The 20000-nt window shown below is 38.4% G+C and overlaps 2 protein-coding genes across 3 annotated transcripts in view; one reads left to right on the top strand and one right to left on the bottom strand.

The window, feature by feature from the left end:
- Positions 1 to 810, top strand: part of LOC138011430 (uncharacterized) — a 3175-nt gene extending 2365 nt beyond the window's left edge. The window contains exon 7 of the mRNA XM_068858415.1: positions 689 to 810. The gene's annotated coding sequence lies outside the window, so the exon portion shown is untranslated. The remainder of the gene's footprint in view (positions 1 to 688) is intronic.
- Positions 811 to 3817: 3007 nt separating this feature from the next.
- LOC138011429 (copine-3-like) overlaps positions 3818 to 20000 on the bottom strand; it is a 17356-nt gene continuing 1173 nt past the window's right edge. Inside the window, exons 2-15 of one of the 2 annotated variants that reach the window (XM_068858413.1) lie at positions 17202 to 17381; positions 16414 to 16479; positions 16193 to 16267; positions 14635 to 14718; positions 13919 to 14008; positions 12770 to 12865; positions 11222 to 11308; positions 10495 to 10554; positions 9018 to 9151; positions 8740 to 8846; positions 7510 to 7643; positions 6265 to 6428; positions 5983 to 6052; positions 3818 to 5008 (exon numbers count right to left, since the gene is read on the bottom strand). In XM_068858413.1, the coding sequence (XP_068714514.1) occupies positions 4877 to 5008; positions 5983 to 6052; positions 6265 to 6428; positions 7510 to 7643; positions 8740 to 8846; positions 9018 to 9151; positions 10495 to 10554; positions 11222 to 11308; positions 12770 to 12865; positions 13919 to 14008; positions 14635 to 14718; positions 16193 to 16267; positions 16414 to 16479; positions 17202 to 17381 (1479 nt within the window). In that variant the 3' untranslated portion in view covers positions 3818 to 4876. Of the gene's footprint in view, positions 5009 to 5982; positions 6053 to 6264; positions 6429 to 7509; positions 7644 to 8739; positions 8847 to 9017; positions 9152 to 10494; positions 10555 to 11221; positions 11309 to 12769; positions 12866 to 12921; positions 13018 to 13918; positions 14009 to 14634; positions 14719 to 16192; positions 16268 to 16413; positions 16480 to 17201; positions 17382 to 20000 lie in introns of both variants that reach the window. The other variant, XM_068858414.1, reaches the window with a different exon arrangement.

The following is a 20000-nucleotide window of genomic DNA, read 5'->3' on the forward strand; positions in this document are numbered from 1 at the left end:
AACCAACCAGAACTGAAACCAAAACCAATCGTGGCTCACGCGTGCACATTTTCCGGCGCTTTGTGTCGGCTAAGTGTAATTATTTCGGCTTTTGATTGGTTTACTGGATTGTCTCCGTCCTTTGTGATTAGCCAAAATAAAAAAACTCGCTCTATGTTTTCATTTTATCGTTTCTGAACATAATAGAAAAAAGTCATGACATCTTGCCTAATTCTCAAACGAGTTTCTCGATCCTTATTCTCCAAAGAGTTGCTCAGATTGGGGTAAAAGAACAACGCGATTGGACAGTTCTTCCCAATGCTTAAGAAGTCTATACGATGTAAAATTTTAAGCGTCATATTAAGAAGTTTTTAGTCGCTAAGCATTTTTAACATTATTTGTTATTCATAGTTAGTCTTTTTATTTTGTTTGTAAAAAAATTAGTGTAGTAGTTTTTAGTTTTATTTTAGCTAGCAAGGACCTCCCTGAAAATCGCGTATGTGACGGGAGCTTCCTCTTTAAATTATTATTATTATTATTATTATTATTATTATTATTATTATTATTATTATTATTATTATTATTATTATTATTATTATTATTATTATTATTATCGAGCGACTCGAGCGTACACAACAACTAGTGAAAATCAAGCGAAGTCAAACCAAAACTTCCATACTCTAATCATGTTGTTTCCTTTTATTTTCAGGCTACTCTTTTTCATGGGATACTTTTAACTATACAGATATGAAGCATTCTGACTTTGTACTTAAATCTGCTGATACTGTAATTTATATTACCAAACTTGAAGTTGCTCTTTCTCTATTATTTACTGCTTAAATTTAAACACTTTCTGTTAACTTACCAACGCAGGATCACAAGTATTAAACACTGGATTTTTGTCGTCTAACAAAGTCACGTCTTTAAAGATCTTTTTTCTGGAAAATATTACCTATTACGAGTTCATGGGTATTTGTTACTGTATTTCTCCTTTGTTATACTTGACCTGTTCTTAACTAAGACAAATGACTTAAATAAAGCCGCGTTGAGAAAACAATAGTTTGTTGTCTCTGTAAGTTGGCCGGGTGATCTCAGTTTTCTGTCCCAAGAAACTCTACCACATTTCAGTGTATTGCCAATCATCTTTCCTCAATTCGAGAAAATTAGGTTAAAAGTCTGGGAGACAAATGTTCTGGTATGCAAAGTGTTCCCTTCCGGTTTTCATGCAGAGCTCAAGAATTTCTCATTCTCCTTCCTAGAGCTGCCCAGCCCTCTTAGCCGCCAAAGGCAACCCGTTCTCGCCCTTGAATTCGCGATTATCCTGAATTGTTAATTTGCTTTGAATTCACTTAGAAGACTGAAAGCTTGATAAGGATTATGGGAAATGGTCATATTTGTTTGAAAACACAAGCCAAGTGTATGGACATAGGACTCGGACCTGAGAATAGTGATTAACCCGTCACCTAACCACTTGACCACAACACCGCTAGCTACTCAGGGACAGTATTTTAAATACTATTTGATCGTGCTGTATCATCACTCGACAAAAAACAACATTAAGTACTTCAAAAGGTCGGTTTCCAAACTTCACGGCAAAGCTAAACATTTTGAATTCAAAGCTTAGGCCTAATTACTCTTCAGCAGCGATATTCTGTGGTAGACTTAAATGAATGTTCTTTTTTGAGAAAGGCGGTGTATTGATCTTCAGCGGTAAAGCGGAAAGAAGCGTTTCCTATAGAGTAGAAACTCCGGGTTCAAGTCCAATCCACGGATACGATTTTTTATTCACCTTATCTTTGCTACCACAAGTTCCGAGACGGTGTCCAAAATTCACGATGATAGTGAATTCAAATCAAATTAGGTCTAACAATTCAGGATAATTCTGAATTCATGGGCGAGAACGTGTTGCCAAAGGCTGAGCACGAAAACTCGTGCGAAGGCCTTGCCGGCTAAGAGAAACGATTTTTTTTTTTTTTTTTTGTATTTTATTATTGTTTTTTAACATTTCCATATTGGAGTTACAGCACTTACAAAAACGAAGAAATTACAGCAATCACAAAAAAATATATGTATATACAGATTTGAGCTAACAAGTGGATGCTAACAACCACCCCCCACCCCCCAAAAGTTCCCCCTACATGATGCAGAAACACACACACATACAAACACACCCACAATAGCGCTGTGTTAGAATATCGAAAAAGATATAAAAGCACGTTTCAATCTTCAACATCTTCAAAACCACTCTTACTCCATTTGATAGAGTGAGCTTGCCAATTATTGTTCCATTTAGCAATTTTGCTCTCTAATTGGTAGACAAACTTAATTCTTTGCAACAGAACGTAGAAAAGTGGTTTCAAATTGTTGGACCTACAATAATAAATGTACTAAGAGAAACGATGCAATTCGGGAACTTGTATGAGGGAAATCTACCCGTGCAGCGGACTTTCTAAGCGTAACACGCCACCAAAATTAGAATAACTAATAGATTAATAACAAGTCTGAAGACAGCAAAATGTCTCAGCACAGGAAAGTTTCAAAGCACACTGAGAACATTGTTTTAGTCTTGGTTACGTGCAACAGCAAAGTCAATGCATTTTGACGAGTGTGCCAGTTGCCACCGAAGTGTGAATTCTACACCAATCCACTACTAACAACGACGTAAGAGAGTTGCCGGATGATGAACTTTAAAAGTGTCAAGTCCTCTAGCGCATGCGCACTACTTGGGGTCACACACACTGAAAATCAAGTCAAATTAACTCAAATCAAACCAAACGTTGTTTTTGAAAAGAGGGGAAAACCAGAGTACCCGGAGAAAAACCTCTCGGAGCAGAGAAGAGAGTGTTGAGGCTGGTGCTCCAACCACGCGCCAACCCAAAATAGGCCACTTGCACTAAGAGGTCATGTGACATCGTTTTTATGAAAATGAAAGTTACATGATTTTGCCTTCAAAACACTATTAGTGGGTCATCTCTTAAACAAAATAATAGTGATTTGGTTTTTCAAGCCCGCACCATTTGCTTAAAATGAGAAAGTCCGTAACTGGTCACGTGACCAAAACTTGATTTTTTTAAAATTATGAATTACCGCTTTCTGACACAAATTTTGCACTTGAACTTCAAGGAAAATGTTGAAAAGATGATGTGGTAACGTTTATGGCACATCTGAACTCAAATATCAAACATTTAACAAGATATAAGCAAATAGTAGTTTTGGTCGCCATGTTGGAGAGCAAGAGTATGCCCTCCAACATGGCGGCCAAGACAAGTCATGCTACTTTGTTGAAAAATCACAGTACCATAAAATATCTCCCTTAAATGCGTTTCCTCTCAAATTTCGCGTGTAAGGTAATTTTTATGTGTTCTGTCAATTTTTGGCAACAGCAAGATTACAACTCACTGTTTAAGGGAAGCATTGGTCACGTGACCTCTTAGTGCAAGTGGCCTATTCCTATCGTCAGTCTTGTATTTCTCTTATATTTCGATCGTTTGAGTGCGCACAAAAGGGAACCTCTTCCGCGAGAGCACGACCCCAGCCACTGGCTGGTATTCTCGAAACCAGGCTCTGTTATTTTTCAGACACAAGAGAAAACGAAACTCGGGATGGAAGAGGCACATATATCTTCTTCTCAGGAACTTTATCAGTATCACTCGTGAAAGATCAGCATGGCCGCTAGACTCTTACGGAGCCGAGCTAAATCGTGTCCTTGACTTTTCATGTCATCACTAATTACATGTATTGCTTCGGTTCCTCCTTCAAAAGTTGTACTAAAAATTGACATTTCTACAAAACTTACACAGCAACTAAACGGCAAAAAGTCAAGCAAACACCTCTAATCTAAATTTGCTGCAGTCTTGATTTTATTTTCATTTTAATATCCAATACTGTATAACTACCTAAGAATCCTTTTCCTAATATATGCTTCACATAATTGTTTCTTATCATGCCGCTCGTTTAATAATTACATCGGCGGTAAAATGCCCTGGGAACGAGGTTGACATTATGCATAACCACTTCCGATACATTAAAATTCAGCTTGGCAGGGAGGCCAAGAGGACACAAACAAAGGAAACTGAATGAACACGTTTATTCATTTCTTCTGTTTGTGTCCTCTCAGCCTCACTATCAAGCTGAATTTTAATATATCAAGGGTGGTCTATTATGCCATGCCCACGGCCCCATGCCACATAATAATGCTAATTGGGCGAAATACTTGAGCTGTACTTTCAACCAATCATAGCTGCCGACAGCAAAACCAGTTCTGACTTTCTCGCGTTTTAGTGACCCTTAGAGCAAGTTGCCTTCTCCGCTAATTGAGTTGTGATTGGTTGAATTGACTGTTTGCGTCTGCATTGATTGGCTGTTGTAATAACTCTTTTTTATGCATATGGAAACTATGCCGACAAAGCCACAGTTAGAGTAAACACGTGCTGAGTTTCAGTTACGCCTGCATAACCCGACAAACCACAACTTTTAAGGCAGTTAGGTCCGTTTTAAACGTCGCATTTCACATGTGCCAAATCTAATGCAAATGAGCGAAAACAATTAGATTCGGCAAGTTTAAAACGGGCCTTACTGTGTATTGATCGGAATATAATACAACGCTATTTCAATGTTGCTCAAAAACGTTTTAAACTGAGTGAATAAGTTACTTTTCGCGACTAAGAAGGGTTAAATCATGCGGGTTTAGATTCTTTTTTTTTTTTTATTTAATGCTCAATTTTACCATGGTATTTTACGCCCGACCGACTTACGAGCACACTAAATTATAATTTACATGGAAATTTATTCAAGTAAGGAAAAGTAATTTCACTTCCGTTTTGGATATTATAAGTAATTTGGTGAATGCTGTCCGAAAAGACTGACAATTAAGACTGCCCAAAGCAGGGATTAGGAATCACAGAGCTCCCAAGGAGGGAGGGGCTGGTCCTTTTGGTGGCATAGGAGCGAGGCCACGCTTGGTGAAGTACTCCTGTACTTGCTTGGGAATTTCTGCCAACACATGCTTGGCGAGCACGGCAGGCGGTTGCTATTAAAACGAAAACAAAAACGAGAAAAACAATGACAATAAGAAAATGTCGGAAATTTAAGCAAAAAGAAACAAAGCCCGCGACTACGTTCAAAGGAGAGAATCGACCATAATATCGCTGGCTTTGGGTGATTGCTCTTTATTTTGTCTGTTCCCTAAAGCAGACTACCCTAACCACAACAACACCCCCCCCCCCCCCACCCCCACCCTATGCGTCAATGAAACGTCCAGTATGGCGGCATTAGGTGAAGAAAAGCGCGTAATTAGCAGCACAACCAATTTTGACACCAACAAGTGCCCAATTAATTCCATGCAATTGCTGTCTCTTTCAAACCATCAGGTAAGTGATACCGTTGACATTATTTTTAAAGTTAGGGTAAGTGCAGTTGCAGATCTTTATAATTATCGTGACGAGCAGAGTCCCAGAGGACGCTTTGTGACGTTGATTTTTTGTATTCTAAGACACGAGTGACGTTGAAGTTGGGGACAAGAGCAAGGGGACACTTCGTGACGCTTATTGAAATATGAGTGTACTTAAAGAGGCTATATCACGCAAATTGATGAAATTTCATGACACCCAAATTCTCAAAAAGTAGAATGAAACATTGCAATAGCCACTTAAAACTACTGATCGACATAAAAGAAATACAACAAAAGCAAAGAGAATCGTGGATGGACACAAACGGACAAGATTGAAACGGATTGTAGGTTATTTGCATGTGGGTAATCTTGAAAAAAGTCGGGTCGACGTTTTTCAAGTTTATGGCAAATCGCCTGGATAAAGGTCGTTCTTGCTCAGAATCATCTTGTCTGTGAGGCAACGATAATTTTATCAGTAAAGGAATTCCAACTTACCATTTTCGAGTTTTAATCTCATGATTAACTAAAGATTTCCCCGAAACACTTTAAAATAACATGACAGAGACCCTTAACGACGTGCATTTCTGTACATCACCTACGTGACATGTTCCTACCGTTTTGAAATCTCTATAAGGCACAAACTGAACTATGTCTCTATCGGCATAATGATGACCGCAACGTAATCTGTTAAAGAAATAAATAAAAAGCAGAATCAGATTGCCAAAAAAGAAGGCTGCGTCGTGCGAGGTAAAAGGTGGTTAGCGCCTCAGGCAACAAGACTAAAAATTAAAAAGCCAGATACGACCAAGAGAAAGGTTGGTGACACAAACACTGAGCCTCTTCACTGACAGGTGAGGTTGTTTTGTTATCATTTTTAAATTCCTTTTTGCTCTTACCTTCCTTCATCAGCATCCAGTTCATTCATATCTTTGAAATCAGCTTGACCGACTCCTACAATGATCACTGACAATGGCAGGCGTGATGCCTTGATAATAGCGGCTTTTGTGTCCTCCATGTCTGTCAATACACCGTCCGTCAGAAGAAGAAGCACATAGTATTGCTGTTGAGCGAACAGAGAGAGATGGAGCGAAAGGTAACGATCCGGAGTGGGTCACTTTGTGTCATTAGAGAGTTTAAGTAGTAGAGGAGACTGACATCGCGTTTGCTTGGAACAACAGATGTCAAACGGCTGGAGGCCGTCTTTTCATAAAAGCATGAAATTTGTCTTTTATTCTGATTTGTCTCTCCCTTTGTTGAGAAGTTGTTCGATATCTGTAGTTAATAAAAACTGAACTACGGATATATGATTTCCAGCATTTTCATTGGCTCGCCGGACACTTGCTATCAGTTCGTATACCTACTGTACCTAATATGGTCAAGGAATGCGTCAGCTATAAAGCGAGCTGAAAACTTCTTTGCAGCTCTGAGAAAAAATGTCCGACAAAAGCCGCTTATGCCCGTTTCAAACGTCGCATTTTACATCTGCCAAATCTAATGCAAATGAGCGGAAACAATAGATTTTTCTCATTTGCATTAGATTCAGCACATGTAAAATGCGACGTTTAAAACGGGCCTTAGGGCCCGAATTGACTAAAATAAAATCAACATGGAAGAATTGTTGATCCTGGAGTTTTTTTTATAAAACAATTATTCACTCGGGTTTGCTGGATATAAAATTATTATAACCAACTCGGCGCGTTATCTATCACTTCATATCCAGCGCGCCCTCGTAGAAGAATTAAACAAGTTTCTCTGACTTTGGGCAAAACGCAAACTTCAGCCTGACGACTACGGTTTCGCGGCTTTAAACGCGATGCTTAATCTATTCAGGGAACAGCGGACGCTGGGCCTTGAATTATATTGTTAGACAATTTGAAAAGAATATTAATTTGCATTTTAGTTGGGATTGTTTATTTAAAATAAAGACTTGTTGCTCTACCACCCTTGGTACACTAGGCCGTGTCTTATCATAGATGTAGAGGCTGTTAACAACCCCTTGACTGGCTTGAATGGCAACTTGTGTGAAATGATTTCCACAGGCTGTAGTAACAGTGTACTCAACCATCTAACATTCCAGCAGACATTTAATACCGTTAATTAAGAAGGATGATACAACGTTAGAGTAAAGAGATCACACAAACCGATGCAGTGCTGTCCTTGGCAGCCTGTTCAGCAAATCTGATCACGTGATTAATGATCGGCGCCACGTTTGTCGGCCCATACAGCTGCACTTGGCGAATACAGTTCTGATATGCAACTACAATCTCAGGGATCCCTGGAAAAAAAGGAACGTTTGTGATTCGTTAGATCAGTCCTTCTTGCGGAGAAGTTGTGCAGAGGCTGATTAGTGCTAATCCTGGTAAAACCTTGATTCTTAGTAATTAAGCTTCAGAAAACTGGCAGCTACACCATGTGTCACGCAACGTGACAACTACTACAATTAGGCTGCAACCACTTCTGGGTCTTAGGTGCTTTAGCTTTCAACGAGTATGACAATTATAAAAAAAGAGGTTTTTTTGTTTTTAGCATGCGCACTAAGGAAAATTTGACCTCCAGACCCAGTGCACATGCCCAGCACTGAAAATATCCTGAGCTAGTCTAAAGATTGCCATGCTTCCTATTTGCCAAGGATACAATAATCACTTTCAAAACGACAGGGCATCGTCGTAATAATGTGCATCTAATAAATCCCTGCTAATTTAGAACTTGGTTTTTGGGTCTGGAGAGCATTAATCAAAGATGACAGTAGCCTGTCCCAGGGTCCCAAATAGTCAGGAAAGAGAAAAAAACTGCGTGCGAAAAACGAGTGGGGGCTTGGGTCGAGGTGCGCCCACTCGTTTTTCGCACGCAGTTTTTTTCTCTTTCCCGATTGTCTGGGAGCCTGGAACAAGGTAAAAATGACAGATAGTTTTATTGACGGTCTTCACTCAATCCCAGGGCACTGTCATTTTCATAGTTGACCTGGAATTGAGCGTAAGTTTGCCAAACAAAATCATGCCTTGTTTTCATCGAAAAAGGCACATCTGAAAACATGTAAATGTGGATAAGGCCTTGCATGAGTGCTAAACATGGACACATTTTTCTGGAAAGGGAGACTGATCAATATTATGCACCTATCAATGTTAAGCCTGAGGGAGGGGGGTTAGGCATGGGGTGGGGATTTTGATTTTTTTTTTTTTTAATTCAAATTCCCCACCCCTGGGACAAAATAATTGGTCAACATCCCCACCCAGCGGCAAGTGAAGGTGGTCAAATGTCCTTTCGTACGATCAAAATCCCTACCGTGGGGACAGACCTCGCAATCAAACTCCCGTGGTTAGCCAGACCCCCCTCCATCGGGCTTAACATTGATAGGTGCATTACATTATTACCATGACAGTAGGGATTGGTTGGATTGAACGTCAAAGGAAACTCATGTGACACTTGCATATTTGGAGGTATTCTCGCTCCAAATCCTAGGGCTGGAAAATATTTGTCACTGAAAACAGAAGAAAAAACAAAGTTATTAACAAACTAACTATGTTTTTACTGAACTAACCTAGTCAAGATAATTTTAAAAGTAAATTAGTTCTTGTTGTCAGGTTGTTAAATCCTCTTACATTTTTAATTTAAGGACAATATTTTAAATTTTAATGCAAACCCAACATACCTATCATAGTCCTGGCAGACTTCTCCAACAGCGACCAAAGCCCTGACATACTCGTTGGGTTCATAAGGATTCATATAGTGTAGAGATCGAGGATCATTTGGGTCACCATTTGATGCTGTGAAATCTATACCTACCTGTTAAAAATGACAAAATAAATTAAACTAATACACTAAATTAACCACTAACTTTGACAGGATTTTCAAGGGAAATATTTTTAAAAAATGATGCAGGTAAGTGATAAATGAAAATTATATGAAAGATCATTATGGGTCTTAACAAAAGTGAAATCAATTAAGTGATATAAAAGATTATCAACGGTAACATTAGAACTGTTCCAGGATTTACAGACTGAGGTATACACCAGAACATTGTGCTTGTGTTGACGGCTACCAGCTCATGAATGATTTATTCAAGAATCCCAACTGTCAGAAGGCACATCAGATGGCAATTTGCAAGTGCAGCCAATAGGTTCTTTTAATTGTTTATATTCTCTACACAATTGCAAAAATTGCTCTCATAACTGCGAAGATCATAGCTTCACTTGATTTCATATCCGCAGTTCATATATGATTCATTTCATATACCATTTCATCATTCTACATTGCATTACTGAGTATCAAAATATACTGTCTAATCTACATAAATAAAAACATATGTACATGTTATCACATTAAACTACAAAGTATACATAATCCTTATGTCAAACATGTTAATGAAGCAATAACAGTTTGTTCTTTCAAGGGACTGACCGAAGAAAGATAGTAACCTGGCTAATGAGACCAAGAAGGTGAGCAATTATTGTTGACTACCAAAATTGTCAAGTCCAGAGCAGGACTTAAATGAGAACCGTTAGATTTCAAGTCGGAAGTCCTTGCAACTGAGCAATGTAACCTCCACAAAATACTACTAATAATAATTACCAGAGACCTTGAGACTTTCCCTCCAGACAAAGCCACTAATAGATTTTACTGTGTCTAATGCCAGACAATTTTATCTGTCAATGGCAAGCCCCTAAGGGGCCATGGGGTGAACATTACTTTATGCCAAGGAAAAAACTCCTCTCTACCCCTCCCAATAGTGACACTTAACGATTTTACCGTGTCTTATGACAGAAGATTTTACTTGTCAATGGGAACCCCTTGAGGACGAAACTGTTAAACTGTTAAATTCTTTAAATCGCCATGTGATTATAAATTATTATTTTTAAAACTGATGTACAATCAAGCAAATTGTTGATTTATCCTTGTTTTCCTTTTTTTTTTTCAAAGGAGTGTATGGGTAAATAATTTCTAGTAAGTGCAAGTAACTAGTGAAGTGAGCATTAATAATTATTGTAAGTAGGTATGTTTTCCAAGTTGATGTATGTAAGTGTTTGTAAGTAAGCATGTATATAGTGGTCATAGGTAATATAACTTGTAGGTATTTGTACTGCTGTTTTGTGTCAAATTTAAAAAAAAGCATCATTGATTTATCCTACCGTAAAGTTAATTTGGCATCCTCCCATTATATAATCCAAAAATGTGTGAACTTTTGTTACCTGAAGAATGAACATTAGATTTATTTTCATTTTTGTTTGTTATCATCATAGAGTGAATGTACTAGAGATGAATCTCTTAAGGCCCGAGCCAACGGCTGCAAAATTTACTTCTGAATCATTAGATCCATTCGATTTTGTTCAATAGCAATGTTAGAACCGTTTGCTTCCCCCTTTCAACGGCGAATCAAAGTTAAATCAATGTTGATTTCATGAGTTTAAAAGTGTTTAAACTTTGAAGTCGTTTGCCCCCTCTTTCAACATTGTTTTTTAACTAAAAATAACTTACTAATACCAATCAAACACAACACAAAAGCATATGAGCAACCAGATACAAGCTCTGCAGGCATCTAATTATGAGTCAGTACACAGTTATTAATATTAATTATTATTAAAGCTCTCAGGATTGGCTAAAAAACAGTGAACACAAATAAATTTACAGTAGAAAAACACAAACAAAAACACAGAGCATAGTGCCCTATATTCATTTCAACAAAATTAGCAGATGTGAAGAGCAATCTGGTATAACTATGTCCTTGCTATCTGCCAACCAAAAGGGAACTAAAAATTGCAAAGGATAATATTGACAAATAAGGCAGAATTGCACAATATTAACTGTGGCACTGTAGCACAAATACATGTATATACAAGAAAAATGTAAGAGACATACATCACACTGACTGATATAAAGGACTCCTGAATTAACATATCCTTTCTTCTTTTGCTTCTTTTTGGGATTTACCAAGTCAAGTCCCTTCTGAAATCAACAACAATAATAACTGTTGTTTAGTCAAAAAAAAAATAACAGTTTAATTATTGACAGCTTAGGTATTTGACTTTAAGTGTTAGTGTAGGGGAAAGCAGCAGGTCTAAAACACACAGATCCTGTGTCACAGGTCAGTGTACATGTCACTGTGCTACAAATATATAAACAAAACAAAAAGTGTCTCCTGTAGCCCCTGATGTTGTTTCGTGGGGGAAACATTTGGCTGTATTTATTCACCAGTGGAGCTGGGACATCTAGTCTTGACCTATGGAATTTGACATTTGTTTTAGATCAGCCTCACCAGTGAGAGAGATAAGTTTGAGGAAGGCTCCCGGGTAAATGAATTTCAAAAGAAAAGTAAAAGGAAAATCTTTAGGGGTTTTTAAGAACTAAAAGGCAAATTTTGAAAAAAATGGAATAAGAAATTTCAAAAATGCATTTTGGGATGTGACAGTGCATGTACAACATTCTTTTGGGCCATCTTATTTCACTCATTTTCTTAATCTTATACCAGAAAATGCTACTTTTTACACTTGTAAACAACTCTTCAGCTTATGAACACAAGCATGCATATAACAAGGAGCAAATTTTATTACAACAATCCTGACTCCCCTGAAAAAAGAAAAGAAGTTTAGATGTACATTGGGAGTTTTGAAAGCAGGACAGAAACGTAAAAATTCCTGTCTTTAATAGTTTTATGTATAAATACAGTACTTGTATGAATCACAACCTGTTTCGTAAAATTGGGAGAGCAACTTCAGGAAATTAGTGAGAGGAACGGTGGCCTCATGGTTAGAGTGCTTGACTCCGGATCGAGTGGTCCGGGTTCGGGTCCTGGCTGGGGGCATTGTGTTGTGTTCTTGGGAAAGACACTTTACTCTCACGGTGCCTCTCTCCACCCAGGTGTATAAATGGGTACCGGCGTAATGCTGGGGGTAACCCTGCGATGGACCAGCATCCCATCCAGGGGGGAGTAGAAATACTCCTAGTCGCTTCATGCTAACAAAACCAGAGATAAGTGCTGGCCTGATGGGCCTTCTGGCTTGTAAGCAGAGACTTTACAGGTGTATCTTCAGGAAATTAAAGCTAGGAACAGGGGTGGAGGTAATACTCACCTCATCATTATAGAGGGCATACAGTGTAATTATGTATGATCATGGCAAATTAACTAATGAATGCTGCATGCATACGTACACATAATGAATTTCACATGTATCTGCTTGCCAATTGTAACTTTAAATCATAGACCAAATCAGCTAACTCAATCTTGTACCCAAATTATTCGAATTTCCTGGGCTTAAGATTCTTTGTCTATTGTATTTCCATTATTATAAGGTAGCATTCACATATAAATGATATGGAAATGTACTTAGAACAAAACGTTTTAGTCCCAAAGGGTTTGAATTGGGTTAACAACTTTGAGTTAGATGATTTGGTCTTATGTCACCTTACCCCGTTGTGTTTCATCTCTATTAATTGCCGCAGAGTTGAATTGGTTCCTCCGATATAGTCATGTGATCCATCACCATCATAATCAAAGCAATCAATCTGTCACATTCAAACACAAAAATTACAAGAAACCTTTCTTCATACTGACTACATACCCCAGATTCTTTTGCGTCAATCAGTTGTCGAAGTGTTACATCCATGCAGCCAATCAAATCATTATTGTCATCCTCGTCATAATCATAACAGCCGATCTAACAGCGTCAAAAAATTAAAAGCATTAGAAAGCCATTGAAAAAGCAGAGAGGCGCAGTTTAATCCTTAGATGGCAGAATAGACCATTCAGCTGTTATAACTGAGTTACATGTACATGTGACTCAGGATTACAAAATATTATATAGTGGAAGCCAGTGACATTGGCTGCTTTTTATTTCACCCTAAATCTTGGTTTAAGAATCCAATCACTTTAAATTAATGATTTCCACCAATATAATAAAGCAATAAACAAAGCACGAACTGAACCAGAGCAGGACCATGCAATTCCTTTCCAGACATTTCCAGAATTTTTGGTCCAATGGAAATTGTGCATTGTAAAGAAAAGAAACTTTATTTAAGTGTCTAGTCGTTCTAGCGCTGGAGCACTAATTGGGAACACTGTAAACTGAAATCAACAATCAATGCAAATCAAGTCAAATGTTGGTTTTTGAGGAGAGGGGAAAACCATAGGCTCGATTTCCAGCCATTTTGGGACTGCGCTTAACATCCTCCTCCCAACGAACGGCTAGATCACTGGTCCGCATTGTTTGTACGTGACATAGCACCCATCACAATTGTATTTTGTACTTAGCAGGCAGGTGACTTTCTGATAGGAAGAAAATACAATTGGCTGGGCCAATGATCCAGCCGTGGTGTGCATGAAGGACCGCAGGAGCACAGAACGACTGGTCATTCGAGCCTAGGAAAATAGGAATACCCAGAGGAAAACCTCGATCTCGCATCATCACTATACAAACCTCTTTGCTTTTCTTATGTACAACACTAGGTACAAGATAAAAGTACTCTTTATCAATTCAAGGTTTGTCAACACAGCTTCAGTGCAACTGAAAACCTAGGTCACTATAATACAGCTAGGCATTGTTTCATGACCAGTATTACCCTTAGTCCTCCATCATAGTCACCGCTGCACAGAGTTTGAAGAGGGATGCTGAATGATTTCCAAGATGGATTCAAATTGTTTTTAATGACCTGTGGCATCAATACAAAGAAAATCAGCTAAAAAATGAGGTACATAGATAGTTGGAGAGATACATAGATGGTTTATTAAAATGAAGTTGCAACCCCAAGGTTGAGTTATATAATTATTTACAGTATTTTATTAAAACTATAATATCTCGTAAAAACCTGCAAATCTATAATGTAATACTGTAACAATACAAACTACAATACAAACTTGGAATAACAATTATTACAAATACAATTAAAATTGCACCTTAAACACATTTTTTATGACAAAAGTGTCCTTATTAGTCTGTTTGGGTTGAACCTGGTGTTGAAAGGGTGTTTCCTCCTTAGTTTATAGCTACAGGCATTCCTTTTAGGCAAGCTTGTTAGACTAGTGCTATCCTTAATTACACACTTTATTGAATGAAGTCTTAGCTAGAGACTGCCTTCTCCCTGCAAGGAGAACCAAACCATACTAAATTAATGCTTCCTTACAAGATTTCAAAGGAAACATTATACACATAGCCTGCTTTTGAACCCTTAAAATTCTTCACAATAATAATGTTACTTTCAAACCTTATTATAACCTTCAAAGTTAGTGTCAGTAAATAATGGGTCACCTTCACAAAAATATGACTCCTTGGATTTACCTCAGTTCGGTGCACAAGCAGAGTTCCGCCATCAGGCTTAACTTTAGAAATCTGAAGAAATGGATCTGACTTTCCCATGAAATCCTATGAAGTAAACAAGGGAATATTTAGGTAGTACTTGAGACTTTCCAAATACTGTTGCTTGTTTTTGAGTCCAGCCTGTTGGCTGCTTTGCCATGAAAAGAATCCCACAACATCACGCAGTTTATGCCAGTTTCTGTCAACTGCTGGCATTTCAGAAAAAGGTTAATCCACTTGGAATTCATGTCTCTTCTCTAGATCTGCAAGGCTACATATTTAATTAATTAATATTTTGACTACAAACATGTACATGTAGGAAACAGTGGCAACCTGACATGGTAATGTTAACCCATTGACTCCTGGGAGTAAGACTCAAAAGATTTTACTCTGTTTATTAACTCCAGACGATTTTACTCGTAAACTGGGGGCATCCTGGGGCCATCCTGGGGTCCCTGTGGAGTGAATGGGTTAACCAGTCAAAAACTGTCTCCTCAATTAACCCATTGACTCCTGGGAGTGAGACTCAACAGATTTTACTCATCAACTGGGGGCATCCTGGGGTCCGTGAGGAGTGAATGGGTTAACCAGTCAAAAATTGTCTCCTCAATGAACCCATTGACTCCTGGGAGTGACACTCAACAGATTTTACTCATCAACTGGGGGCATCCTGGCGGCATCCTGGGGGCCCTGTGGAGTGAATGGGTTAACCAGTCAAAAACTGTTTCCTCAATGAACCCATTGACTCCTGGGAGTGACACTCAACAGATTTTACTCATCAACTGGGGGCATCCTGGGGTCCCTGAGGAGTGAATGGGTTAACCAGTCAAAAACTTTCTCCTCAATTAACCCATTGACTCCTGGGAGTGACACTCAACAGATTTTACTCATCAACTGGGGCCATCCTGGGGGCATCCTGGGGGCCCTGTGGAGTGAATGGGTTAACCAGTCAAAAACTGTCTCCTCAATTAACCCATTGACTCCTGGGAGTGACACTCAACAGATTTTACTTATCAACTGGGGCCATCCTGGGGGCATCCTGGGGGCCCTGTGGAGTGAATGGGTTAACCAGTCAAAAACTGTCTCCTCAATTAACCCATTGACTCCTGGGAGTGACACTCAACAGATTTTACTTATCAACTGGGGGCATCCTGGGGTCCCTGTGGAGTGAATGGGTTAACCAGTCAAAAACTTTCTCCTCAATTAACCCATTGACTCCTGGGAGTGACACTCAACAGATTTTACTCATCAACTGGGGGCATCCTGGGGGCCCTGTGGAGTGAATGGGTTAACCAGTCAAAAACTGTCCCTCAATTAACACATTGACTCCTGGGAGTGACACTCAACAGATTTTACTTATCAACTGGGGGCATCCTGGGGTCCCTGTGGAGTGAATGGGTTAACCAGTTAAAAACTGTCCCTCAATTAACCCATTGACTCCTGGGAGTGACACTCAACAGATTTTACTCATCAACTGGGGGCATCCTGGGGTCCCTGAGGAGTCAATGGGTTAAACGACATTGTTTTATTTCTGTGGTACCTTATTATCCAAATTTGTTGATCTGAATGTCAGGTGAACTATTTCATTCCCCCCTTTTAATTCTTCTGCATAAACCTGGAAAAGAAGAGAATAATGATCAATAATAATTTTATTAATTATAATTACAATTATGCTTCTTGAACAGGTACCAAATATATTAACCATGCAGAGATTTCAAGAACCAATAATTATTGCTTGACTGTGTAAATTCTTGAACTCACTGTTATTGTTCCCACATTGCGTCCTTTTATTTTCAAGGTCTGAGCATAGGATTTCTTTGAGACTACCTTAAAAAGAATGTCATGTACCGGACCATCAATAATGTTAATACTGAAAATATGAAATTGGCACAATATCGTTATTGGTAATAAGTCTTCTTGTCATTTTCATGCTGCATTACATAACTAAAACAGTACATTCATAACGTATGTGGGTACGAAACATTTTAATGAAAGGCTCTTTTAAATACCTAAATGACAGATTTCCCTCCCCTTTCATATAAGCATGAAAAAGGTACCCCTTTCGGATGGAGCCGCCACGTATAGGTCATTATAGGGAGTACGCCCACCCCCCCCCCCTCCCCCTGGGAGATATATAGGCAATGCAACCCCTTTAATTTTTTATAATACCTAGATGTAATAATTATACAAACTATTCAAAACTATAAATTTATCAGACCAGTTCTCCATGGGGTCATACAGCCTGTAGATGCCCATCTTCCAGAAGAATGAGGACAGAATAAGGACTAAATGACACACAATTCACCTTTACCACTCGGCGGCCATTTTGGAGTCTGTGGGGAATAAAGGCTTTGTCTTTGCATTGTCTTTGCCCGTCCAGCCTCACACTGAATGAGAGGTTCGACAGGCAAAATCTTTTGTTTGGACATTGAGTGATATGGGTCTATTAATTATAGAAAATTACAGGAGTTCTGAGATAAGGTTTACAACTTAACAACTCCTTGTTTGAAAAGACTAGAGAATCTAATGTTGAAAAGCAGAAAACATACCTGTCCAAGTGTACATTCCATTTCACCAAGAAAATCGTCATCTCCAAGAGAGCTTGTCTCATTATCAACATCATAAACTAAAAATTTCAGTTTTTGAACCATTTCAAAGTAGTAATCCAATCTGATTCCTTTCGCGAAATCAGGATTGAGATTATTCGTCACCTTTTCTGTCCTTGCATGCTAAACAAAACACAAATTTTTGTCAGTGAAAAATACATTGGGTTATTTATTATCATTTTTCAATTAACTACACTTTGCCTTCCAGGTAGCCCAGGTATTTTAAGGCAAAAGCTACTTAATCACCATTGCCTCGTAGATCAGACAACAACAGCAGAAACTCTGTGACCAGTGCCCTTCAAACAGTTACAAGTTTATGGCTTCTTTAACATCCAATGCAATGTAAGTGATATAAAAGAAGTCCCAAGGTTATTCATCCCCAACTAGGTGAACTATGAAAGTCTAATCATCTGTAGAATTCATTACGAACCACAAACTATTTTCCTAAAGAAAATAAATTAAACACTCAAGAGTGTTTGGCACACCATGCATGAGGTTTCATTTGAACCTTACCACCCTTCTGCAGTATTTTAAGTCTACAACAGTCATTTTGAGATGAACCATCATGAGAAGCTAAGACAAATTCTCAGATTCACCACTTTTTCCCAGAATGCATCACAATTAACCAGAATGCACTGCGCATAGGATGCATTGCATTTGAGCAGAATGCCGCCAAACATTCTGGAGATTGCTTAAGCACAAGGTCCTGTAAACATTTAATGCCAGCAGTTGGTTTCTCCTACGCTTCCTGAGATAAATCAAACCACTGTGAGCAACCGTTTGATTTTCCATTGAGCATGTGCGAAGTACGTCACACCCCATGTGATGTATTTGACATCACTTTGTTTTATTTCGCAGGAAATCACTACACAGTAGGCTTGCCCAAATGCAGCAGTTACGTAGCTGAATGCATGCGCAAGCACCAAAACAAGTTTACTAACTTGTTTTACTGGTTTAAATGTAATTTATTCGTCCTTGGTGCTGGATGGTGTCTTACTCAGGGAAACTAACAGTTGCTCACAGTGGTTTCTCTCTCGGGAAGCACAGGAGAAACCAGCTGCTCGCAGGGTAGATGTAAGAGTGAAAACTCACAACAATTCCAAATCTAGATTAAGTCCCTCACACATAAATCTCATTGCACAAAGTTCAGCCACTAATGTCTCAGTGTTGAGAAACATAATGTCAACTTCCAACTTTCTTACACACATTTTCACAATTCTGCCAAGTATTGCCAAACTGCATTTATTATAGCTTCCACCCATCAAACTTCCAAACATCACAGGAAAGAATGACTTAGTCTCCAGTGTATTCAATCTTATAGCTTAAGTTCACAGTTCGACTACCACCAGGAAAAATATCTTGTGTCTTACTCACTTCTATGTACCGTTGCTTTGCTAAACCTGAATGCTACACTCTTTTTTTATAATATATTTTATAGGAATATCGAGACTGAAATTTGCGAAATTTTAAGGATAAACCTAAGGCCAAAATAACAATATAATTTTGTGTGTTGAAAATCTGTGAATACAATACAATAATTATTATACATTTTTAACTTAACCATATAAAATTATTTCTTTCTCTAAAATAGTTGAACCAAAATCGGGTACTTTCGTTTCCATCACAGAGTTTATGTAAGAAATGCATTTTTAAAAGCCGCCACAACGGCCAAGTGTCATCTGGCGTGACATTTTGACGTCGCTGACTGCAACAAAAAGCGATGGAGCATGTTCACAATGTAATAATATACATGAAAAAATTACTCGATTCTGATTGCCTGAGAGCAGTGCAGTTCAAGTGTAACACAGTGCAAAAAGTGTAATACACTTGCAAATTACGCATCAAAATTCTGGATCATGATTGGCTAATAAACAATAGGGTTTGGTCACAGCCAATCAAATCTTTCGTTTTCAAATCAAGCGCAGCGACACTATTTACCCCTCATGTATGCAAAATAGTAAAATGCCAAACTCACGTATTCATGGCTTAACAGACCTGCAGTCGCCAAAATTCACTTGATACAGTGTATGTCAGGGAAAAGGGGAAAGAAAACTGATTCTGAGGTCAATGGAATAATAATTTTTTTTAAAAACTGGCCTAAAGTAACACAACAAGTTCTAGACAACCAGCTGAGATTATCAAAAGAAGCTTTATCACTTCCATGGCAGACTCGCTCAGAATTGCCTACTTTATCGCTCAGTCATCTGCACATTGTTCGTATTCCTCTGTAATTTTACTCTAGTTTAGTTGCAACATCAACATCAGAAATGTTGACTTTCAGCTTACTGAAGCCTTATTGTGGGAAATCTGTTTATCTGTGTTCACTGGGAAAAGTTCCAAATGCAAAAAATGGGATCAAATTTGGACCAAAATAAAGGAAAACACATTTATGAGAGTCTAGATTTTCAAAATTTTCCGGGGGTGCATGCCCCTGGACTCCTTTAGGTGAAAGGCACAATTTAGTGGGCCTCCGGATCATCATACCCGCCTATAATGTCGCCATTCCCGCCTATACAAATTTTGTATCTACATCCCTGGCTTATTTATGAAATTCCAAATTGCCCTTGGGGGTAACCAGGCATTTTTCAAAGAAATTCATGAACAATATTTGTAAAAAGCTTTAAAATACAAAGCCATGTATGGCGTTCTTTCTCAAATTGAAGATTTAAATTATCTTTGAAAAATGCAAGGTTACCCCCAATTTTCTTTTCGGAAACCAATAGTACTTACTAAGATCTATTT

This window comes from Montipora foliosa, chromosome 7 (genome assembly GCF_036669935.1).
Source record: "Montipora foliosa isolate CH-2021 chromosome 7, ASM3666993v2, whole genome shotgun sequence".
Classification (NCBI taxonomy): Eukaryota; Metazoa; Cnidaria; class Anthozoa; order Scleractinia; family Acroporidae; genus Montipora; species Montipora foliosa.